Raw genomic sequence first — 19,502 nt, forward strand, 5'->3', positions numbered from 1 at the left:
TAGTAGATATAGACTGTTGGAAAACTGGCTTACTTCAGTAAAATTTAATGAGCAGAAATTTATTGTTCATGGTATCGAAAGGTTGACGACATGTGCGTCCCGAGGGAGCTGTCTTGAACTATTCCAAGAATTCCGTGTCTCTGATTTATCGGCGTAGACAACTGACTTTACATATCCCCAAAGAAAATAATTTAGTGGGGATTGATCGCACGATCTTTAAAGCCATTAAATAAAGTCCATTACGTGAAATTTTTCAGGTACGGAAACCTAAACTCGCACTTGAAACGTATCTAAGAACACTCTCCATTAAATTATCTTTTTCCTTAGAGCCTTCTCAGAACTGAACCGATTTTGAGGATCATCGCATATTTTTTAGTTGGTCCGAGTACAGAATCCTAAACTTACACTTGAAACATAGCTAAAAACACTCCCCATTAAATTACCTTCCAAAAGAAACAAAAAAAATTCAAATAGGATCATCTGTTTAGGCGCTACGATGCCAGAGACAGACAGACAGATACACATAACGGTCAAACTTATAACACCCATTTTTTTGGTGGTTCAAAATGAAAATAAACGTTGATCTTTCGCTGAAAATCAACGAAATATATGATTAAATGATTGAAAATGAACTTAATTGGATAAAAATTCAAATTTGTTGAACTTTTTTGAAGAATATATAAAAATTCGTATTTTAGGACTTTTGTCGTGTCAGTCAATTTTGAGCTCCACAGTTTGGACTAATAATATAGGGATTTAAGATTGATATAAGATGAAAAATTTTTCTTTCATATTTATATTTTATTTGGCAAATACTAAAAAAATTCAATGTACACTTGAAATAATAAAAAAAAAACCGATCAACCGTCAACCGATTTAGTTTTTCTGTCCATTTCTGTTTGTAGATATTCCAAAGGAATGTTAGTCATTTGAAGGTTTTTTTAGTCTGGGAAATTAAAATTGGATTCTTTGATTATTAAATTAAATTACATTTTTTTTTGGGAATTTGCACTGATATTACTGAACACAGAAAACGCAACCGTTCTCAAGTACCAGAAGTACTTCAACTCCAATTTTATTTCAACAAGGAAAGAAATTTCCAAATGACTCGATTTTTGAAATTTTTGATAGAATTTGTGTAATCTGATTTGTGATATCAGATTCGTTTTCAGCGACCAAAAATACCTACAAGAACACAATTTTAAGCGAAAATAAGCATTTCAAAAAAAATTTGGCGTTGTTGCTAAGGCCCTATGCCCCTTTATGACTAGCTTAGTTGGTAGAATGTTCCTTGGGGTATTATAAACACGTTAGAAAAGTTTCATTAAAATCGGTTCGATGATTTGTACTATTATTTCAATAGAATCGCAAATACTTGACACCGATTTGCTTTCAATCGGTTTTCATTCAGCTACGTTGAATTAATTTAATCTCAAGTGTACATTGATGTATATATATAAAAAAATAATTCTTATCTACGAAGCACAACAGAAATACAAAAAAAAATTCAAATAAAAAAATCAAAACTGTCATATGAATAAAAAATATATAAATAACAAAAGATTAAAATTTTTTGATAAAATAATTATTATATTTGCTTGTGCTTTAAGTTCGCTTGTGTGTTGTAATTTAATTATTTATGCATCACAAATAAAATATAATTTAAATATAATTTTCTTTATATTTTTCTCAAGTATTTTTTTCTACTTTTCATTATTTATTACATCTGCTTGGCATAAAACATTATTAAATGAAAAAAGAAAAAAAAAAAAATCAGTTAACCCAATTTATTTTTAGATTAAAATTGGATAATTTTATTTTTTCTGGATTTTAATATTAATTTTTTAAGATTGTTAGAACTAAATTTGATTTGATAGCTTTCTTTGTGTGTTTTGTACAAGCATAAACTTAAGACTCCGTTTTTATTGCACATACAAAAAAAAAAGAGAGTAAATCTCTATTCACAAAATTGACGGAAAATTAGGAAGGGTTGCCCGATTATTTAAAAAAATAAATGACTTCAAAAGAATAAAAGAAGGCATACTTTTCGAAAACCAAGGCAGATATCGAAAATTTTTGAAAAATGAAAATTAAGGTACAAATAATTTCAACCTTAAATCTAAAATTGCCTTGGTGTTCGTACTACCTTAATCGTGTACTTAATGCATAGAATGGAACGACGATTGTAAGTAATGCATTTCTTACGGGCAGGCCGGGGCTTCCGTCGACCACGGAGCTTTGGACTTTTGTCCAGAGTGTTCAGTGGAAAAGACGGAATTGAGCTTAATCCCTTTAAATATTATAAAAGTGAAAGTAAGCTTGTTTGTTTGTTTGCCTGTTTGTTACGCTTTTACGCTAAAACAACTGAATGGAATTTAATGAAACTATACAATAATATAGTTCCTACATTAGAATAAAACATGATATATAATTTAAACAGATATATTTAAAAAAAATTAAATTAAGCCTATGGCATTTCACTACGCCATCTATGAGTATCATTTCGAACCATAAAATAAAGATATCTGTAAAAATGGTGGAAGAAATACAATTTATGGCCACCTGTTCTGATAACACTCAATGAATTAAGACTTTATAACATTTTAAAAAAAGCTTGAAATCTATACATATATTTTTTCTGTATAAAACAATCCCTACTCCTATTTTGGGTGTTATGGAAGGGGGATAAGTGAGAGCAAGGGAGCTATCAAGGTAGTTGATAATACTTGGAAAATCTTTAATCTTCCCGGGTTTCTCGAGAAATAATAGGAAAAACTATCAAATTTCAAGAATTTTCTTTACAATAATCTAACTACAAAATCCAAAAAATTATTTGAGAGCTAAAATAATTGATTACAACTACAAAGAAAATCGCAAACGTTATTTCTAAGTGAATTACAAAAAAAACTAAATTCTACATAAAATCGTCAAAAACTTATTGAGAAAAAAACTTACCACACAATTCCTTGAGCACCAGAACCAATCGGTTTCAAATTTTGATAACGTTTTAAGATCGTGAATTTCGTGTCACCCACCTCAACGGTGTAAAACAATGTAGCGAGCCGAGACATACCGTTCCGGTGCTCGCGTATATATTTAAATACACGTGTTATTGTTAATTTTACCAACAAATTTTTCTTATTTAGGAACGTGTTTAAACAGAAATTCACACAATTAATATTAGTTTCGGCATAAATATTTTTGGTGGAAATTTTTTTGGTTTTAACAACACAACATATTTATTGAAAATTTTTTGTAATGAGAAAGAAGCTTTCAGGCTAAAAACAAAGTTCAATCACACGCACGTATTTTTTTTTTTAATAACACTTTAGTCGTAGTCACAATAACAAATAACAATGGTGTGTGTTGCAGATTCGTTTTTGGGTTTTGTTTTGTTTTGGTATGTTTTATTCTTCTTGTGTCTGAAACAAAAGAAACAAAAAAAATGTGTTATATATACATTTATCATTGTAATATTAATTAGTTTAATTACTTAAATATGAAATAATGGTTTATTTGGCTACATTTTAGTAATTGGATATGTTTTATATAAAAAGATTGCAAAAAATAAATTTAAACAAGTGAAAACTGAAAACAAACAATTGATTGAGTTAATTGTTGAAATACCATGTATAGACAGTGTTGAATATCAGTGCTTGCATTATCTTTTATAAATTAGAAGAGTTTAGAAACCCAACACAATTATTGCGCCCTTTATTTAGTTTTCGAAAATTTTCGAAAAAATGTTCTAGAATTTGTATGTTATTTTTTATAGTTTTGGAGAAAATGAACACCCAAATTTAGTCCTAATTTGCGCCCTGACGGGCAAACATGTTTACGAAAAAATTTTCCAAACAAATGTTGTTTATATTTTCAAAAGGAACATTTTTTACATTTAAACTTTTGTTCTATCTGTAACGGTTTACAATATATGTCCTACGGACCCAAGACCCAAATTGAACTATGTTGTTCATTTACGAACTTAGCCTCAATTTTTGCCTCAAAATAATTCTCTAGAGGAATTTTGATCCATAAAAAACAAAAATTGGGGGTCTTTGAAGATAAGACGAGTAGTTTCTGATTATTCGACTAAATTCATAACTGAAATGTGTCCCGGAGCGATTTCGTCAGTCAGAATTACAGCAACTTGTCGTTTAATCGCTAAATCAACCAGATTTTCGTGTTTATGGATTATTAAGAGAAACTTGAACCAAAAAAACATAAAAATATACCTCATTTGACGATTAGGAGAGGACTTAACGAGACTTTTCTGGGCTTGATCCAGAATGAAAGCTCTTCGTATAGGATTTAGGGGGATATCTCAGAAATAACTCACTTTATCTTTAAATCAAATAGATTTTTGTTGTTTTTGGGTCACAGTTATCCTATATTCCCAGTTTGACTCTTGACCCATCTGGGTTGGAATTTGAGAAATTTAGAAAAGTAGTTTAATTGCAAAAATAACCAAATTCAATGAGTATTCTTCGTCATAACTTTTAACTAATAATGTCGTAGAACCAAGTACAGATCTTTCAAGGACACCCTGTAAAATCGTCAACTTTTACACATTAAAATTACTCGTAAATTCAAAACATTCTGGTTTCTCGCGCAAATCAAAAAGTAAAAGTACACTCGTATTATAAATCTCAAATTCAGAATACAAATTATTATGTTTCACAACATAAAGAACGACAAGTACACACATGTGCAACGAACATGATGACATGACAGAACGTTAAAAGTCAGTCACGATACGATACCGCTGCCAATGCTTTGCTACTGATTATTATTATGTGTGAATGAAAAGATGAGATAATGAGACATACAAAATATGCTAAAACGCCTCACTATATTATTATATACGGGTACATACTATAAGTCTAGGGTCAAACGTGATATTTGATAACAGGAGAGGGGTTTAGTATATAATTCAATCAATAATTTTTTTGTGAGCAATTACAATTTTCACAAGCTTTCATCATTTTCAATATGATTCAAGATGGGAGACTAGTTATTTTTATGAGCTCCCATGATATGGTTATCGAATGAAAGGGCCTACTGAGAAGAATAATGAGATGAAAATGCATTTTTATGGAAAGCGTGATCTGATTTTCCTATGGATTCAACTTTATTTGATATACATACCATTTTTAGTTTAAAAATTAAGGTAGTACGTACACCAAGGCAATTTTAGATCAGGGTTGAAATTATTTGTACCTTATTTTCAACTTTGATAATGAATTTTGTTATAACTTCATGAATGTAGACGCAAACTATGAATAAAATTTTTCGATATCGAAAGCTGAATAATTAAACAAAATTTTCAATTTTCGATATTTTGAAAATTACTTATCCTGCGGTATTTGCAAATTTTCGTAGGGGAAATGACTATAAAAAACTACGCTTGGTCCTAGACCTAACGGTATAGTATAAAATATGTGAGCGTTGTATACCTATATGCATTCCATTCTACATATCATTAGAGAAATGTGTTTGAAACGAAACGACGCGGACGCCCGGCGTCTAGACACACCAATTCTTGATTGCATTTAATATATTGTATTATATGTATTATGTATACCGCGTGATCACTCTAAAATTAACCAACTGAATATCTCAGGTGATTTTATTGTCTGATCTTCGTCAAGAGCCAAATTTTGTTCGTGTCCTAGATTTTTGTCTTTAGAATATATCGATAAGACAAGATGCTTCTGATATCCAAGAAATTATCACAAGGTTAGATCTTTATTTTGAACAATAAAAATCTCAGCAAAAAATACTTCTTAAAGGACAAGCTTTTATTGTACTAAAAAGTAGAAAATAAGTTTTTCTATGAATCACTCATGCATGACTATTGGTGAAGAATGATTCCGAGCGCATCAAGCTTTTAGAGTGTATGAGTGTAATTATTTTCTACTTATTACTACAAAAAAAGTTTTAAAAAAAGTATTAATTATTAAATTTTTAAATTTAATTTAACTTATGTTATTCGTAATCTCCTCAGCAAACTCTTTCATTTGTTACCTATATCAAAAAAGAACTAGTCCTCCATCTTGAGCGATCCTTCTAATACGGCTTACCATGTATTGCCATCCAAACTCCGATTTTTAGAACATGAGGAACAATTTTTGATTTTCACTCTGTACATAAGAAACATTACTATTTGAGTGTTGTATAAAAGTATCATTTCATTTCGTTTGGTTGTATTATGATATTATCTTGTTGTACTGTTGTAAATTAAATAACATATATTTGACAAATGGTATTTGTACATTCAATATATTATTATTTTATTTTATTTTATTGGTCAACATTTTTATTTGCCAAAAATCATTTAAAATTTCAAATTCGCTGCAATGTCTAGATCAATTTTTTTTTGTAATAGTGGACTGGTATTTAGTTCGAAATACGTCTTTTGTGAAAAATTCATATCGATTTTCTGAATGGTTTATGAGAAATTAACTACCAATGTCAATGTTTTTACCAAAAACAGGGCACACTTCTCATAAACCGTACAGGGAATCGATATGAATTTTTCACAAAAGACCTATACAAGGGCGATTTTGATTTATCAATTAAATAAAATTTCAAATTTTTGTTAACATTTTCATTTTAATTCTTTAAGGTTTTCGATAACGTAAATTGAAAATGATACCAAAGATTTTTATTTATCAATTAATCATCCTTTTATACGTCTTTTGGGAAAAATTCATATCGATTCTCTGTATGGTTTAGGAGAAATTAACTATCAAAGTCAGTGTTTTTACCAAAAACAGTTTTTCATTTTTATGCACAGTTCTTAATTTTGGTATGATTTTAAAGCTTAAAACTTGAGGAATATTGATAAAAGTTTTTTTATATAAATGGTAAAACATTTTTAAAAGCACTTATTGACTAAAAATCCAACATTTATTAAAACAGTTTTTCATTTTTATGCACAGTTCTTAATTTTGGTATGATTTTAAAACTTAAAACTTGAGGAATATTGATAAAAGTTTTTTTATATAAATGGTAAAACATTTTTAAAAGCACTTGTTGACTAAAAATCCAACATTTATTACAACTTCTTCATATACCACCATTTAAAAAGGGCTGTTTTTAATAATTAATTTCTCGTAAATCGAACAGCAAATCTACTTGAAATTTATACAGAAGGCGTATTAAACACACAAAATTTCAGGTTTTTGGTAACACTTAACCTTAATTGTTTACATTCATTTATTGTTCGTCGCCAATTTTGATTATTTAACTTAATTATTTCTTTTCTATTTGTATTTAAAAAAAATTTTATTATTTAAAATAATATTTAATTAATTTTTAATAATATTATTATTTTAAATAAAAAATATATAAATATTAGAATTAAATAAGAATATAAACAATTTAATGAACCACGTATTTATATGTAAATTAAAACCACCATGATTCTATGCTTCTAATAACTCATACATACACACCAATATAAGTTGTGTAATTAACCAGTTATTATATAAATAATTATATATTTAAATATAACACGTACGAACGTGTACTCTAGAATGTGTACGATTATCAATCAAATTAAGTTTCTTTCAAAACGAGATAAATCACATATTACAGAGTGTTCGATAAACCAACTAAAAAACTCAATGGGTTCTAAAAAGTAGGAAATAATTTCTATGTGCCCAAAAAGTGATTAAGAAAAGTCATTTTATCGTCAAAAAGCGTGAGGTATTATACCATGTATATATGAAATATACATAGTATATTAAGTTTAGTCCCAAGTTTGTAACGCTTAAAAATAATGATGCTAGGAAATAAATTTTGTCATAGCTGTTCATAAAATCACCTAATTAGTCCATTTCCGGTTGTCCGTCCGTCCGTCCGTCTGTGGACACGATAACTCAAAAACGAAAAAAGATATCGAGCTGAAATTTTTACAGCGTACTCAGGACGTAAAAAGTGAGGTCAAGTTCGTAAATGAGCATCATAGGTAAATTGGGTCTTGGGTCCGTAAGACCCATCTTGTAAACCGTTAGAGATAGAACAAAAGTTTAAATGTAAAAAATGTTCCTTATCAAAAATTAAACAACTTTTGTTTGAAACATTTTTTCGTAAACATCACTGTTTACCCGTGAGGGCGCCAATTAGGCGGAAATTTTATAATATGTACTATACTTGATTATCAGTTATGTATGTGTCACATGTTTGTATGTGTTATGTGATAAAGAAATCAACACTGACTATGCATGGTATTTCAACAATTAACTCAGTCAATTGTTTGTTTTCACTTGTTTTTATTTAAATTTAATTTAAAATCTATGCGTTTTAGGAAAAACAATACATTCATAATATTATATGTTCAATAATCAATTACCAAAGAAACTTCTTGATAGCAGCACGCACATTTTGAGACTCTGTACATAATTTATTTAATTTAAACAGTTGTTTTAAACTTGAAACTTTGTAAAATTCATGAATGTATGTTTTGTTGAATAATTAATTTAACACAAATGTTTAACAATTTTGTAGATCTATAAAGATGATATTATACGCAACGCATAGCATATCATACCAGCAGAGGTGTCGTGTATCAGTAGAATGCTGGTCCTCCTGTAAAGTTAAACTTTAAGACGTCATACAGTTTACAAATAAACCCTTTTTGAAGGTACAGAGTTATTTTACTAATAACATTGAATTAATGTTTATTTTTAGTTTAACAAACACATATAACAGTGATATACATAATTGACTATGATTAATTAACATTAGTAGGTACTGATATTTAACATGACAGACTCAGACAGACATACTGTTGTAGGATGATAGCAGCTATAATATGTATGACATTGACGTATTTAATTACCCAAATATTAGTTACTAGCAGAAATCCGCCTGTTTCGATAAAGATTACCGCGTTATAATTCACACTTATCCTCTCTTTTGTTCACAATTTTTATAAATTTAATTTTTTGGTACGGGACCCTATTTTTTTGTGAAAATTTTAGTTAATTTAGTGTAACTTTCTATGAGTGAAATAATAATTAAAAATTACGAATTTTAGTACAAACTATCATCCCCTTTTTACCACCAAAACGACGGAGTTTCATACAAACTTTCATCCTCTATTTGATCCTCTTAAAGAATGCATTTTCATAAAAACGTGAGACAGTAAACTTTTGTCACGAACTATGAGCTCATTTCTAACATTTTTTATATTTCGAACTTCAAAATGATAATTTTTTCTACCCTTTTTTAACCCCGATAAGCGATGAGTTTCAGTAAAATACGAAACACGTCTTCTATATCAATTCTGTTAAAGAATGTTTATGGAAAATTTGAAGCACATTGGACCAAGGAATCACGTCGTCCTATACAAACTTTACATTATTTTCACCCCCTTAGGGTAGAATTTAGGAAAATTCTTCCTTATCGTATGCCTACGTCATACAAAAAACATACTCTCCAAGTTTCAAGTCCCTACGATCAGCGGTTTACGCTGTCATATACATTAAAGTTATTGTTAATTTTGGAGTCGGTGTCAGCCAGGGAACAACTCTGACAGAACAGTTTGCTACATTAGCTTGGCTGACACCGACTCCAAAAATAACAATAATTTTAACTACATTATATTATCGTTATTTTTTTACTTTTTAGTGCAAATTAATTTATTTTGGAAAAGTTTTTCTTTTGAAGTCGGTCTTCTTTTTGTTTAAAGTTTTTTTATTTTTTATTTTGTGATTTTTAGTGAATCTGAGGTACACTAACTAGTGCGTCAATAAAAAAAGAACCATCGAAATCGCTTGGCGTTATTCGTCCTCTTGCCGTGCATACTTAATGCAAATTTAAGACTTTTATGGTTTTCTCATGGATGCCGTTGTCAGAACTGGACCAAAATAAATTAGTTCTCCTCTTTTTTTGTTTGAAGTCGGTTAAAAAGACAATACAGTAATTGCTGTAGTGAAAAAATGTATCAAAATAATTTACGTCAAAGACATTTTAAAATAAATAAAAAACAAAATTCTTTTGTTGCGATTTTCAGTTAATTATTACAAAAAAAAATACAACTAACAAATATTTATTTTATCTTTGACAAAAAAAAAATACACAATCTAAGTGAGAAAGCGATAGATATTTGGATAAAAATCTGATATTATGATTTTATGTATATGATTTGAAAGTTAGTGCAGATATAGAATATATTTAAAAGTTAAAACTGATGAAGTGACTGAATGCAGTGAAAAAGAATAATGATGGTAAGAACGACAACGTGTTAACTTGGCACGAATCCAATGTTTATACAGACATTGAGGAATTCACCTATTTCTTTTTTACATATGTACATAAACATAGCATACATAAAGCATTAAAATCGGTACGACCGACGGTACGACCGATGTGACGGCTAACGGCGACTATTTACATTCAAAAAATATTTTCATTAATAATATGATCCAAATCTTACTACACCAAATACTATTTAGCTGGTGATCCACATTCTCGCCGAATAAATCCGACAAAGTTGGCACAGGTTTCCATTTTTCAAGTAAGTTATTCGCTAATATTAGCCCTTGTTCGAAATGCGGGAATACTAATAGTGAATTTTTGAAATCTATTGAACTTACGTTAAATTTAACAAAAAATTTGGAAATTATGACTCAACCTTAGTAGGATTACATACTTTGTTCCTCAAAATTGGATGAAATTTAGGGTGATAGAGCAAAATCAATTTTTTTGGATTTTGATGACGTCATAGAGTACAAAAAATCATTTTTTTTGATATCTTGGATAAATTTGATCCGATTTGAGCGAAATTTTTTTTGTAACCAACTAATTTTTGGTCCTATTTTTCATTTTTCATGTTAATTATTCGCTAATATTAACCCTTGTTCGAAATGTGACAATACTAATAGTGAATTTTTGAAATCTATTGAACTTTCGTTAAATTTAACAAAAAATTTGAAAACTATGACTCAAATTTAGTAGGATTACATACTTTGTTTCTCAAAATTGGATAAAATTTACGTGTGATAGAGCAAAATCAATTTTTTTCGATTTTGATGACGTCACAGAGTTCAAAAAATCATTTTTTTTGATATCTTGGCTAAATTTGATCCGATCTAAGTGAAATTTTTTTTGAAACAAACTAATTTTGGGTCATATTTTTCATTTTTCATGTTAGTTATTCGCTTATATTAGCCTTTGTTCGAAATGCGGGAATCCTGATAGTGAATTTTTGAAATCTGTTGAACAAACGCTAAATTTAACTAAAAATTTGGAAATTATGACCCAAATTTAGTTGGATTACATACTTTGTTCCTCAAAATTGAATGAAATTTGCGTGTGATAGAGCAAAATCAATTTTTTCGATTTTGATGACGTCATCAAGTTCAAAAAATCAATTTTTTTTGATATCTTGGCTAAATTTGATCCAATCTGAGCGAAATTTTTTTTGAATCCTACTAATTTTGGGTCATATATTTTATTTTTTATGTTAGTTATTCGCTAATATTAGCCCTTGTTTGAAATGCGGGAATCCTGATAGTGAATTTTGAAATCTATTGATCTTACGTTAAATTTAACAAAAAATTTGGAAATTATGTCTAAAATTTAGTAGGATTACATACTTCGTTCCTCAAAATAGGATGAAATTTACGTCTGACAAAGCAAAATCAATTTTTTTCGATTTTGATGATTTTGATAACTTCTTGACGTAAATTGGTCAAAATTGGAAACGTTGCCACAATTATCTTGTGTATTAAACGGTCAAAATTTCTGAAACTTTTGGATTTAATAGTAAGCCTTTAACATAGAAACTGCAAATGCAAATACCATGCTGCAAGCACCTTAAGGAGACATACTTTTAAACCAACTTGGTTTTAAAATTGTGTTTATTTGAATTACTTTGTAATCACCCATTATGTGATGTTGGTATTTGCATTCCATACAAACATAAATAGCACACGACTATTAAAAAAAAAAGAAACATTGGAAATGTTGGCCAAGAGAAAAATGTCATTTGAATATTGCCAAAAAATGTGCGTGAATTAAGTAATTGTATGGAGTGTTTGTTGTGGCGTACGGACAAAATTTAGCCAAAAGATTTACAACAAGACAACAATATTTTATTATTTAAAAGATGCAAACAGATATATCTATCTGTCTATGTATGTCCTGTCTTGTAGTACGGATGCTAAGCGCTAAAACATCAAATAACCTTGCATTTAATGATTTTTTTGATTGGTTGCAATGCAAGGTCCCCGATGTATAGAACGATACATCGATGGATCCCCCACCCGTCTTTCCTAATAAATAAGAGATAAATAGATAGGGAAAAAGGACTTAAAAAAAGATTATTGTGCTTAGGGGGCCCTCTAAGCTTCGGGGCCCTGGTACACTGCGAAACCTAGCGATATGATAGTTACACCAGTCATTGGTTGTCTAAAAAAAATCAATTTTCCACAAATTACTTGAAAATCATACGTTAACTCTCATTTCGTAAAATACGCGAGACTAAAAACTAAGAAACTTTGGAAAAGTGGAACTCGAGCCACTGATCATAATATACCTTACAAGCCTAACATTTCCTGGCTTACGTTTAGCTTTTGTTTAAAGCTGATTTTGATATATATATATAACGCAATCTTTCCAAGTCATTTCCGAAATAAACGATTTTTCTCTAATACACAGACTCTTTCTTATGCAGAAGCTACTTTTCTAGGTGTAAGAACAATGCAAGGTTGATGGAAATTAACATCCGGACTATTGGCGGTTAATACAATACAGCTTATAGCACGCGATCATTATAATTTATGTACAAAGAACATGTTTTGATTATTAATTGTATTTAATTTGTCATTTTTAATAATCATTAAAATTATTGATTTTCATAAATCTATTAACAATATAAACAATAGCCAAGTGATTTTTATTTGTATGCGGGACAGAATTGAAAGAATGTGGTAATTCTTAGGAATATCAGGTTACTAATTTTTTATTCTTTATGTAATGTGTGGTTATTCATCTTTATTCATCTTTATGCTAAACCATTATAGTATATTATAATATTAAAATAAAAATTTAAAGAATTCCGACATAAAACCAGGTCTGACCAATTCGTACGCTCGTTTAGAATGAACCGATTTTGATTTTTTGTTTATTTGAAAGGTAATTTGATCGAGCTATATCTCAAGAAAATCTGCTTATCCGTTAGAACACCATCAGCTCATTTCTAGTTGTTGTCGGCTACGAAACAGTGAACTCGGTAATGAAAACAGCTAAGAACCTTTTCAGTCAAATTATCTTTAAAGAAAAAATCAAAATCAATTCATCCATTTCGGACCTACAATGCCGCAGTCAGACACACAGATTCATAGATATGTTTAACTTATAATACCCCTCAGAGCAGCAGAGTAATATAGTGGATACAATTCTAAGAATTTTAAAACAAGCAAAGTAGTAGAAAATAAAATTTACTCTCTATCTGATTTGTTTCTGTATATAATAGTTTTTATCTACTACAAAGAGATTTCTATGTTTCAATTTTTTGTCGAAAAAATACAAATTTCATTGATTAAATACATACCAAGATCGGTCCATAATGATGAAGAATAATTATGTTTTGTTTTTAATTTGAAATCTGTAACAAATGAAACAATATATAGACTTATAAGCAACAAAAAATTTATCCATTTTTTATTAAATAGAGCAGGTATTTCGATACCACAAAAATGAAAATGATCCCAAAAATTTTATCTATCAAATAATCATCGTTTTTTTGTGAAAAGTTCACACGTCTTTTGTGAAAAATTCATATCGATTCTCTGAACGGTTTATGAGAAATTCTATTCTAAATTCTATATAATATGACTATCAAAGTCAGTTCTTTTACCAAGAAAAAGTTTTTTTTTTATGCACAGTTCTTAATTTTAGTATGATTATAAAGCTTAAAACTTGAGGAATATTGATAAAAGTTTTTTTACATGGTAACACTTTTAAGGCTGTTTATAATAATTAATTTATCGTAAATCGTACAGAGAATCGACTTGAAATTTATACAAAAAGCGTATTAAATACTCATTAATTAACACACAAAATTTCAGTTTTTTGATAAATCTTCATTGATAAAATTGATTCAGTAAAACTTTCAATTGGTGAATTCGTATTTTAGAAGTATAATGTTTTTTTCTCGGTTTGGAAAAAGTTTGGAAAAGTTTTTCCAAATCGATAAGTTATGTAAACAATTGTTGTTCGCACAGAATACGATGTGTATTTTACATATTCTTATTCCGTGAGAATATATTTGAACTTGATTTTTATATCGATGCTCGTACTTTGTGTACTGCTGCTGTTATGTGTGTATGCTTGGTAGTATCATATATATACTTTTTACTGCAATATTTGCATACAATATATGGCAAAACAAATAATGCATATTTATGGTTCATATTTATATTTGTTACGTGTTTATTTAACAAAATATATTGAGTGTTTGATTAAAAAAAAGTATCTTAAAATGTGCAGAATTACATCAGCTATAGTTTTTGTCTTTATTGGTTAAATTTAAAAGTGTCCATAACTCCTAAATTATTGAGTTTTGGTCAAAAGTATATAAAGCACTTTCGATTTAAAATTGTCCAAAGAATACACTCTAAAGTTATGTCCATCAAGTCACGGAACACCCTGTATATAGATTGTACAAAAAGAACATGTATTCATATGTACGTATAAGTTTCATACTAAGGATATAAATTTTGATAAGATTTTACTATTTAATGACAGCATAGCTAACATAAGTAAAATATACATTAGACCATTAGGATACACAGATAGAACCCAACGGATAGTACAGATAGCAGAAAGACACATATGTGTATTGTTCACTTGAGTGAGTCAAAATTAATTTCTAGTTAAAATAAATAGACCTGAAATTTGCATAATATTTATATAGAAATTCTATGTTCAATATAGTAAAACTTCTTGTATACTATTATTGGTATCTATATATAACAAAGAAATATACAATTTGTAGATAGGTTCTACTGTAATAATAAAAATAAATATATATATACATATAAACTTGAATAAATTTTGTATACATGGTTTAATTATATCAAATAAAATTAGATTGTATTTTAAGGAAAATCTGTTATTTTTAGACAGAATTTAAATTTATAAATATAAAATAATATATACAATTCACTAGTGTCAACGAAAATCATTAAATTACAGTTATTTCTCGTATTTCTACAGCTTCGTATAATTTATAACGGGTTTTTAAACTTTTCAGTGAAAGCATGAAAATTATGATATTAAAAATAATTGTATTGTGTCGTGTTGAGTCCTAAAAATCCAATTGACCTATGTTGCTCATTAACGAACTCAACATCATTTTTTACGGCCTGAGCACGCTATAAAAATTTCAGCTTGATATCTCTTTTCGTTTTTGAGTCAGATAGACAGACAAACGGACAGCCGGAAATAATTAGGTGATTTTATGACCACCTATACCAAAATTTTGTATGCAGCATCAATATTTTTAGGCGTTACAAACTTGGGACCAAACTTGGTAGACTTTGATATATTTCATATATACATGGTAAAAAAAAAATACTACTTCATTAGTGGAGAAAATGATTAATAACTCCAAAACTGTCCATTAATTAATTTCAGTTCTTACTCGAAAAAAAACAAATTTGATTTATTGAAATTAGATTTTTTATCTTATTTGGAATTTTATGACGAAGCTTTCAAGTTTTTGTCGATGAACATCAGTAACATGGTCACTAATTATATATCTATACAAATTAATGAGCATCATAAAACGATTTAATATAAATTAATCAATCTCACCATTTATTTTTTCCCTAATATCTTTTGAATAAATACCAGTAGAGAAAAAAAAGAAGCTTAATTGATTCAACTTTCTTTTTAACAAAATAACAAAGCATGTTATTTAATTAATAACATATATATATAGAACTAGAACGAGCGAACACCTTTAGTAAAATTTTATCTTTTTGTTGATTTGAGTTCACTACGATAAGTAAGTGCTGCTTGCTATATGTGCTACTAACGGTCTATATACAGCACCAACATACCAAGGTGTTAATTAATTTTGACCGCATAACCAAGTACACAAACGTAATAGCAAGTATATGCAGTAAGCTTTCAAAGAAGCTTTCTTTGTGAAGTATGAATGTATACCTTTGTGTATACATTCATACTTGAATAAAAGCTGCAGGGTAGAATGTTGTACCATCATGAAATGTAAAAGTATCTGTCCCTATACCATATCATCATTGTAATAAACGCCATGCATTTCTTACCGTGTAGGATTTTCATCACCCTTAGATGTAATTAGTGGAAGTGAATCAAGGTACATTTAATTGTGATTTTAGGTACATGGTCTTGTATTAAGTACAAATGAAATATAGTTCTTATCTTCAACTGTTAGATGTTCATAGCTTTAAAGAACATGTAAACTGTGATTCAAGGTACAACAGTCTTCCTTTTTATTCTCAAGATGTAGAAGAAAATAGATGGGTTATTCTCCATATTGTAAATGCTTTTATAATGCAAATGGCTTAGGTAGGAATATAGCCTTTTAATATTCAAAAGTGATTTATGTTGATTTAGTTAACTATAAAATTTTACAAGACAAATTCGTTTCGAAACGGATATATAAGTATAATAATGGAAATATAAGTCGAAAATTAGATCCAAAAAATATAAACATTCAGTGACGTACGTAGTAATGAGACTGTAGACCATACTGTCGTTTTGAATTTACTATTTACTAATGTAAGTGGCGTCAAAGTTTTGTACCATATAGTCTTATAAATAACGCCATAGTTATGGATCTTACGGCAACATTATATAGACTATTATCAGTATCTGCCCCTCTACCATACCAGCATTGTAATCAATGTCATGCATTTTTACCGTGTAGAAAGTTCAATTTAATTTTACAACATTTTAAGAGAAACTTTACCTATTTATTTATGTATCTTGCGTATAACTAATAAAACAAATCTACTTTTTATAAGAAGAAAAAGTTGCGCGTAAGCTTTTTACTACTATACGTAATAAATACTTTTATATACATGGAGCTTTATAGTATATAATACACTGAGCTTTATACTATGAATTCTTTTAGTATGGTTAATCCTGTTATCGACACACTATTAAAATACTTTTAAATATAAAACGAATCGTTATGGAAATATAAAAAAAAAATGAAACGAGATTTTATATAACAAAATAGCATGTTGAGTTCAATATCGAATTTTTCGTTATTATTTTTATAGTTGTTATTTGAAATTTGTTATTAAAACTGGAATATTAAAAAAATTCTGAAAATGTAAGTTTTGACTAATCGATCGGTAACATACAGAGTAGATAATTTAAACAAGTGAAAACAAACAATTGACTGAGTTAATTGTTGAAATACCATGCATAGTCAGTGTTGATTTCTTTATCACACTACACATACAAACATGTGACACATACATAACTGATAATCAAGTATAGTACATATTATAAAATTTTCGCCTAATTGGCGCCCTCGCGGGCAAACAGTGATGTTTACAAAAAAATGTTTCAAACAAAAGTTGTTTAATTTTTGATAAGGAACATTTTTTATATTTAAACTTTTGTTCTATCTCTAACGGTTTACAAGATGGGTCCCACGGACCTAAGACCCAATTGACCTATGATGCTCATTTACGAACTTGACCTCACTTTTTACGTCCTGAGTACGCTGTAAAAATTTCAGCTCGATATCTTTTTTCGTTTTTGAGTTATCGTGTCCACAGACGGACGGACTAATTAGGTGATTTTATGAACACCTTTGACATTTTTTTCCTAGCATCATTATTTTTAAGCGTTACAAACTTGGGACTAAACTTAATATACTATGTATATTTCTTATATACATGGTATAAAAAATGAACTTAACCTCTCTAGAGTATTTCATAGAATTCATAAGTATTGTATACATTTCCTGCACAAAGTATTTGCTAGTATAGAATTACTAGCAATTTTGTAGAATTCCTGCATAATATATTAATGGGCAACTTAATAGCTTCAGCAAACTTATAAGTTCCTTCATAAAAATGTTTATTTAAAGATTTTCTCAGGAAGTTTAAAAGTTATCTTCTTCGAAAAAGTCTTCTCTCTGAATTTGCTCGAAGTTAGAAACATGTGCTAAATTCAATGAATATAACTTGATTAGTCATGTGAGTTTTTTTTTGATAATTTTAGACAGTTCAAAAGCTTCAAATTCCCAGTTATCCAGGCATGTGATCACCTACATTCGTTTGATGATTTCACCTGAGTTAACAAAACTATTAATTAAAAATAATTTATTAAAATATTTGTCATAATGATTACACAAAACCAAACATGTTAATCTTGATGTGTGTGTGTAGGTTGGATAAGATTAAAATAATTTATTCCTTCTAAAACACTAAACAGTAACAATAAAACATTTTAGTAATTTATATATGAAAGTTTTTGGAGAATAATAATATTATTATTAAGGCCAACGCCAAACATTCTATTATGTGAGAATAAGCAGCAGCAAAACCTCACAATTTAAATAACATAACCATAAATTTAAATTAGCTTTCTCATTTCCAACGCCTTATTTTATTGTAGTGTTTTAGTTAGAGCATGTAAATAAGGAGCTATATACATACGTATACACTTGTCCTTTTTTCTTAATGTAGTATTATCATTATTATATATATGTAATTTACTTGAATGTCCTCATCAATACCCTCTGGTACAATTCAAACAAGAAACTATAATAACTGGAATTCGGATAATAAATTTTGCTTACAAATATATTTTATTTCAAAGGAGAGTATAAAATGAAATCTTCTTTAAGAACGTTCCCAAAAAATCACATTTTCTTAGGATCATGTTTAAATCGGTTGTTCAATTTTAAAGGTATGCTTTATTATGTAACAAGCCAGATTTTCTTATGATTAATTTGGAAAACTACTGAGCATTAGTTATTAGTTATTTCCTATAAAGAAAATTATAAAAAACGGCTCTCGTTTTTCCATAAAATGCATTTAAAGTGATGAAATGAATGGTATTTGTGTGTTTTTTTTTTTTTTGGTATAAGTGATTTTCTCTAAATCTTTAGGTATCAATATTTCAAAACTATGGTATATATCGAAAAATTGCGTCTAACTTTCCCAAGTTCTAACAGAATCCATTATCAAAATTTGAAAAGTATTTCTCTTCATACACTCATTTTTTTGGGAACGTCTTTAACACGAGTTTATCCAAAAGTAAAGATCCATTTTTATGCGTTTCGTTGCCATTTTCATTGGAACGGCTCTTTTCTGAGATGTCAGACTAAAATTGCTCCAGGACATTGCCTATCGTATACGATTTTAGCCAACATTTCAGAAACTACTCTTCGGCTTTTTTATACTTTTTTATTTAAAATTACACTTATCGGAAACAAGAATAATTTGATTTGTTTAACAATTGGGTATTTTGGCATG

General features: G+C 28.6%; 1 protein-coding gene across 2 annotated transcripts in view; it reads right to left on the reverse strand.

Annotated features, from left to right (window-relative positions):
- LOC123300041 (stress-activated protein kinase JNK) overlaps positions 1-19,502 on the reverse strand; it is a 137,597-nt gene that overhangs the window by 6,320 nt on the left and 111,775 nt on the right. For both annotated transcript variants that reach the window (XM_044882506.1, XM_044882508.1), the window contains exons 3-4: positions 13,565-13,618; positions 2,956-3,422 (exon numbers count right to left, since the gene is read on the reverse strand). In XM_044882506.1, coding sequence (XP_044738441.1) covers positions 2,956-3,071 — 116 coding nt within the window. In that variant the 5' untranslated portion in view covers positions 3,072-3,422; positions 13,565-13,618. The remainder of the gene's footprint in view (positions 1-2,955; positions 3,423-13,564; positions 13,619-19,502) is intronic.

The sequence above is a fragment of the Chrysoperla carnea genome, chromosome 5, assembly GCF_905475395.1.
Source record: "Chrysoperla carnea chromosome 5, inChrCarn1.1, whole genome shotgun sequence".
In the NCBI taxonomy this organism is placed as follows: domain Eukaryota; kingdom Metazoa; phylum Arthropoda; class Insecta; order Neuroptera; family Chrysopidae; genus Chrysoperla; species Chrysoperla carnea.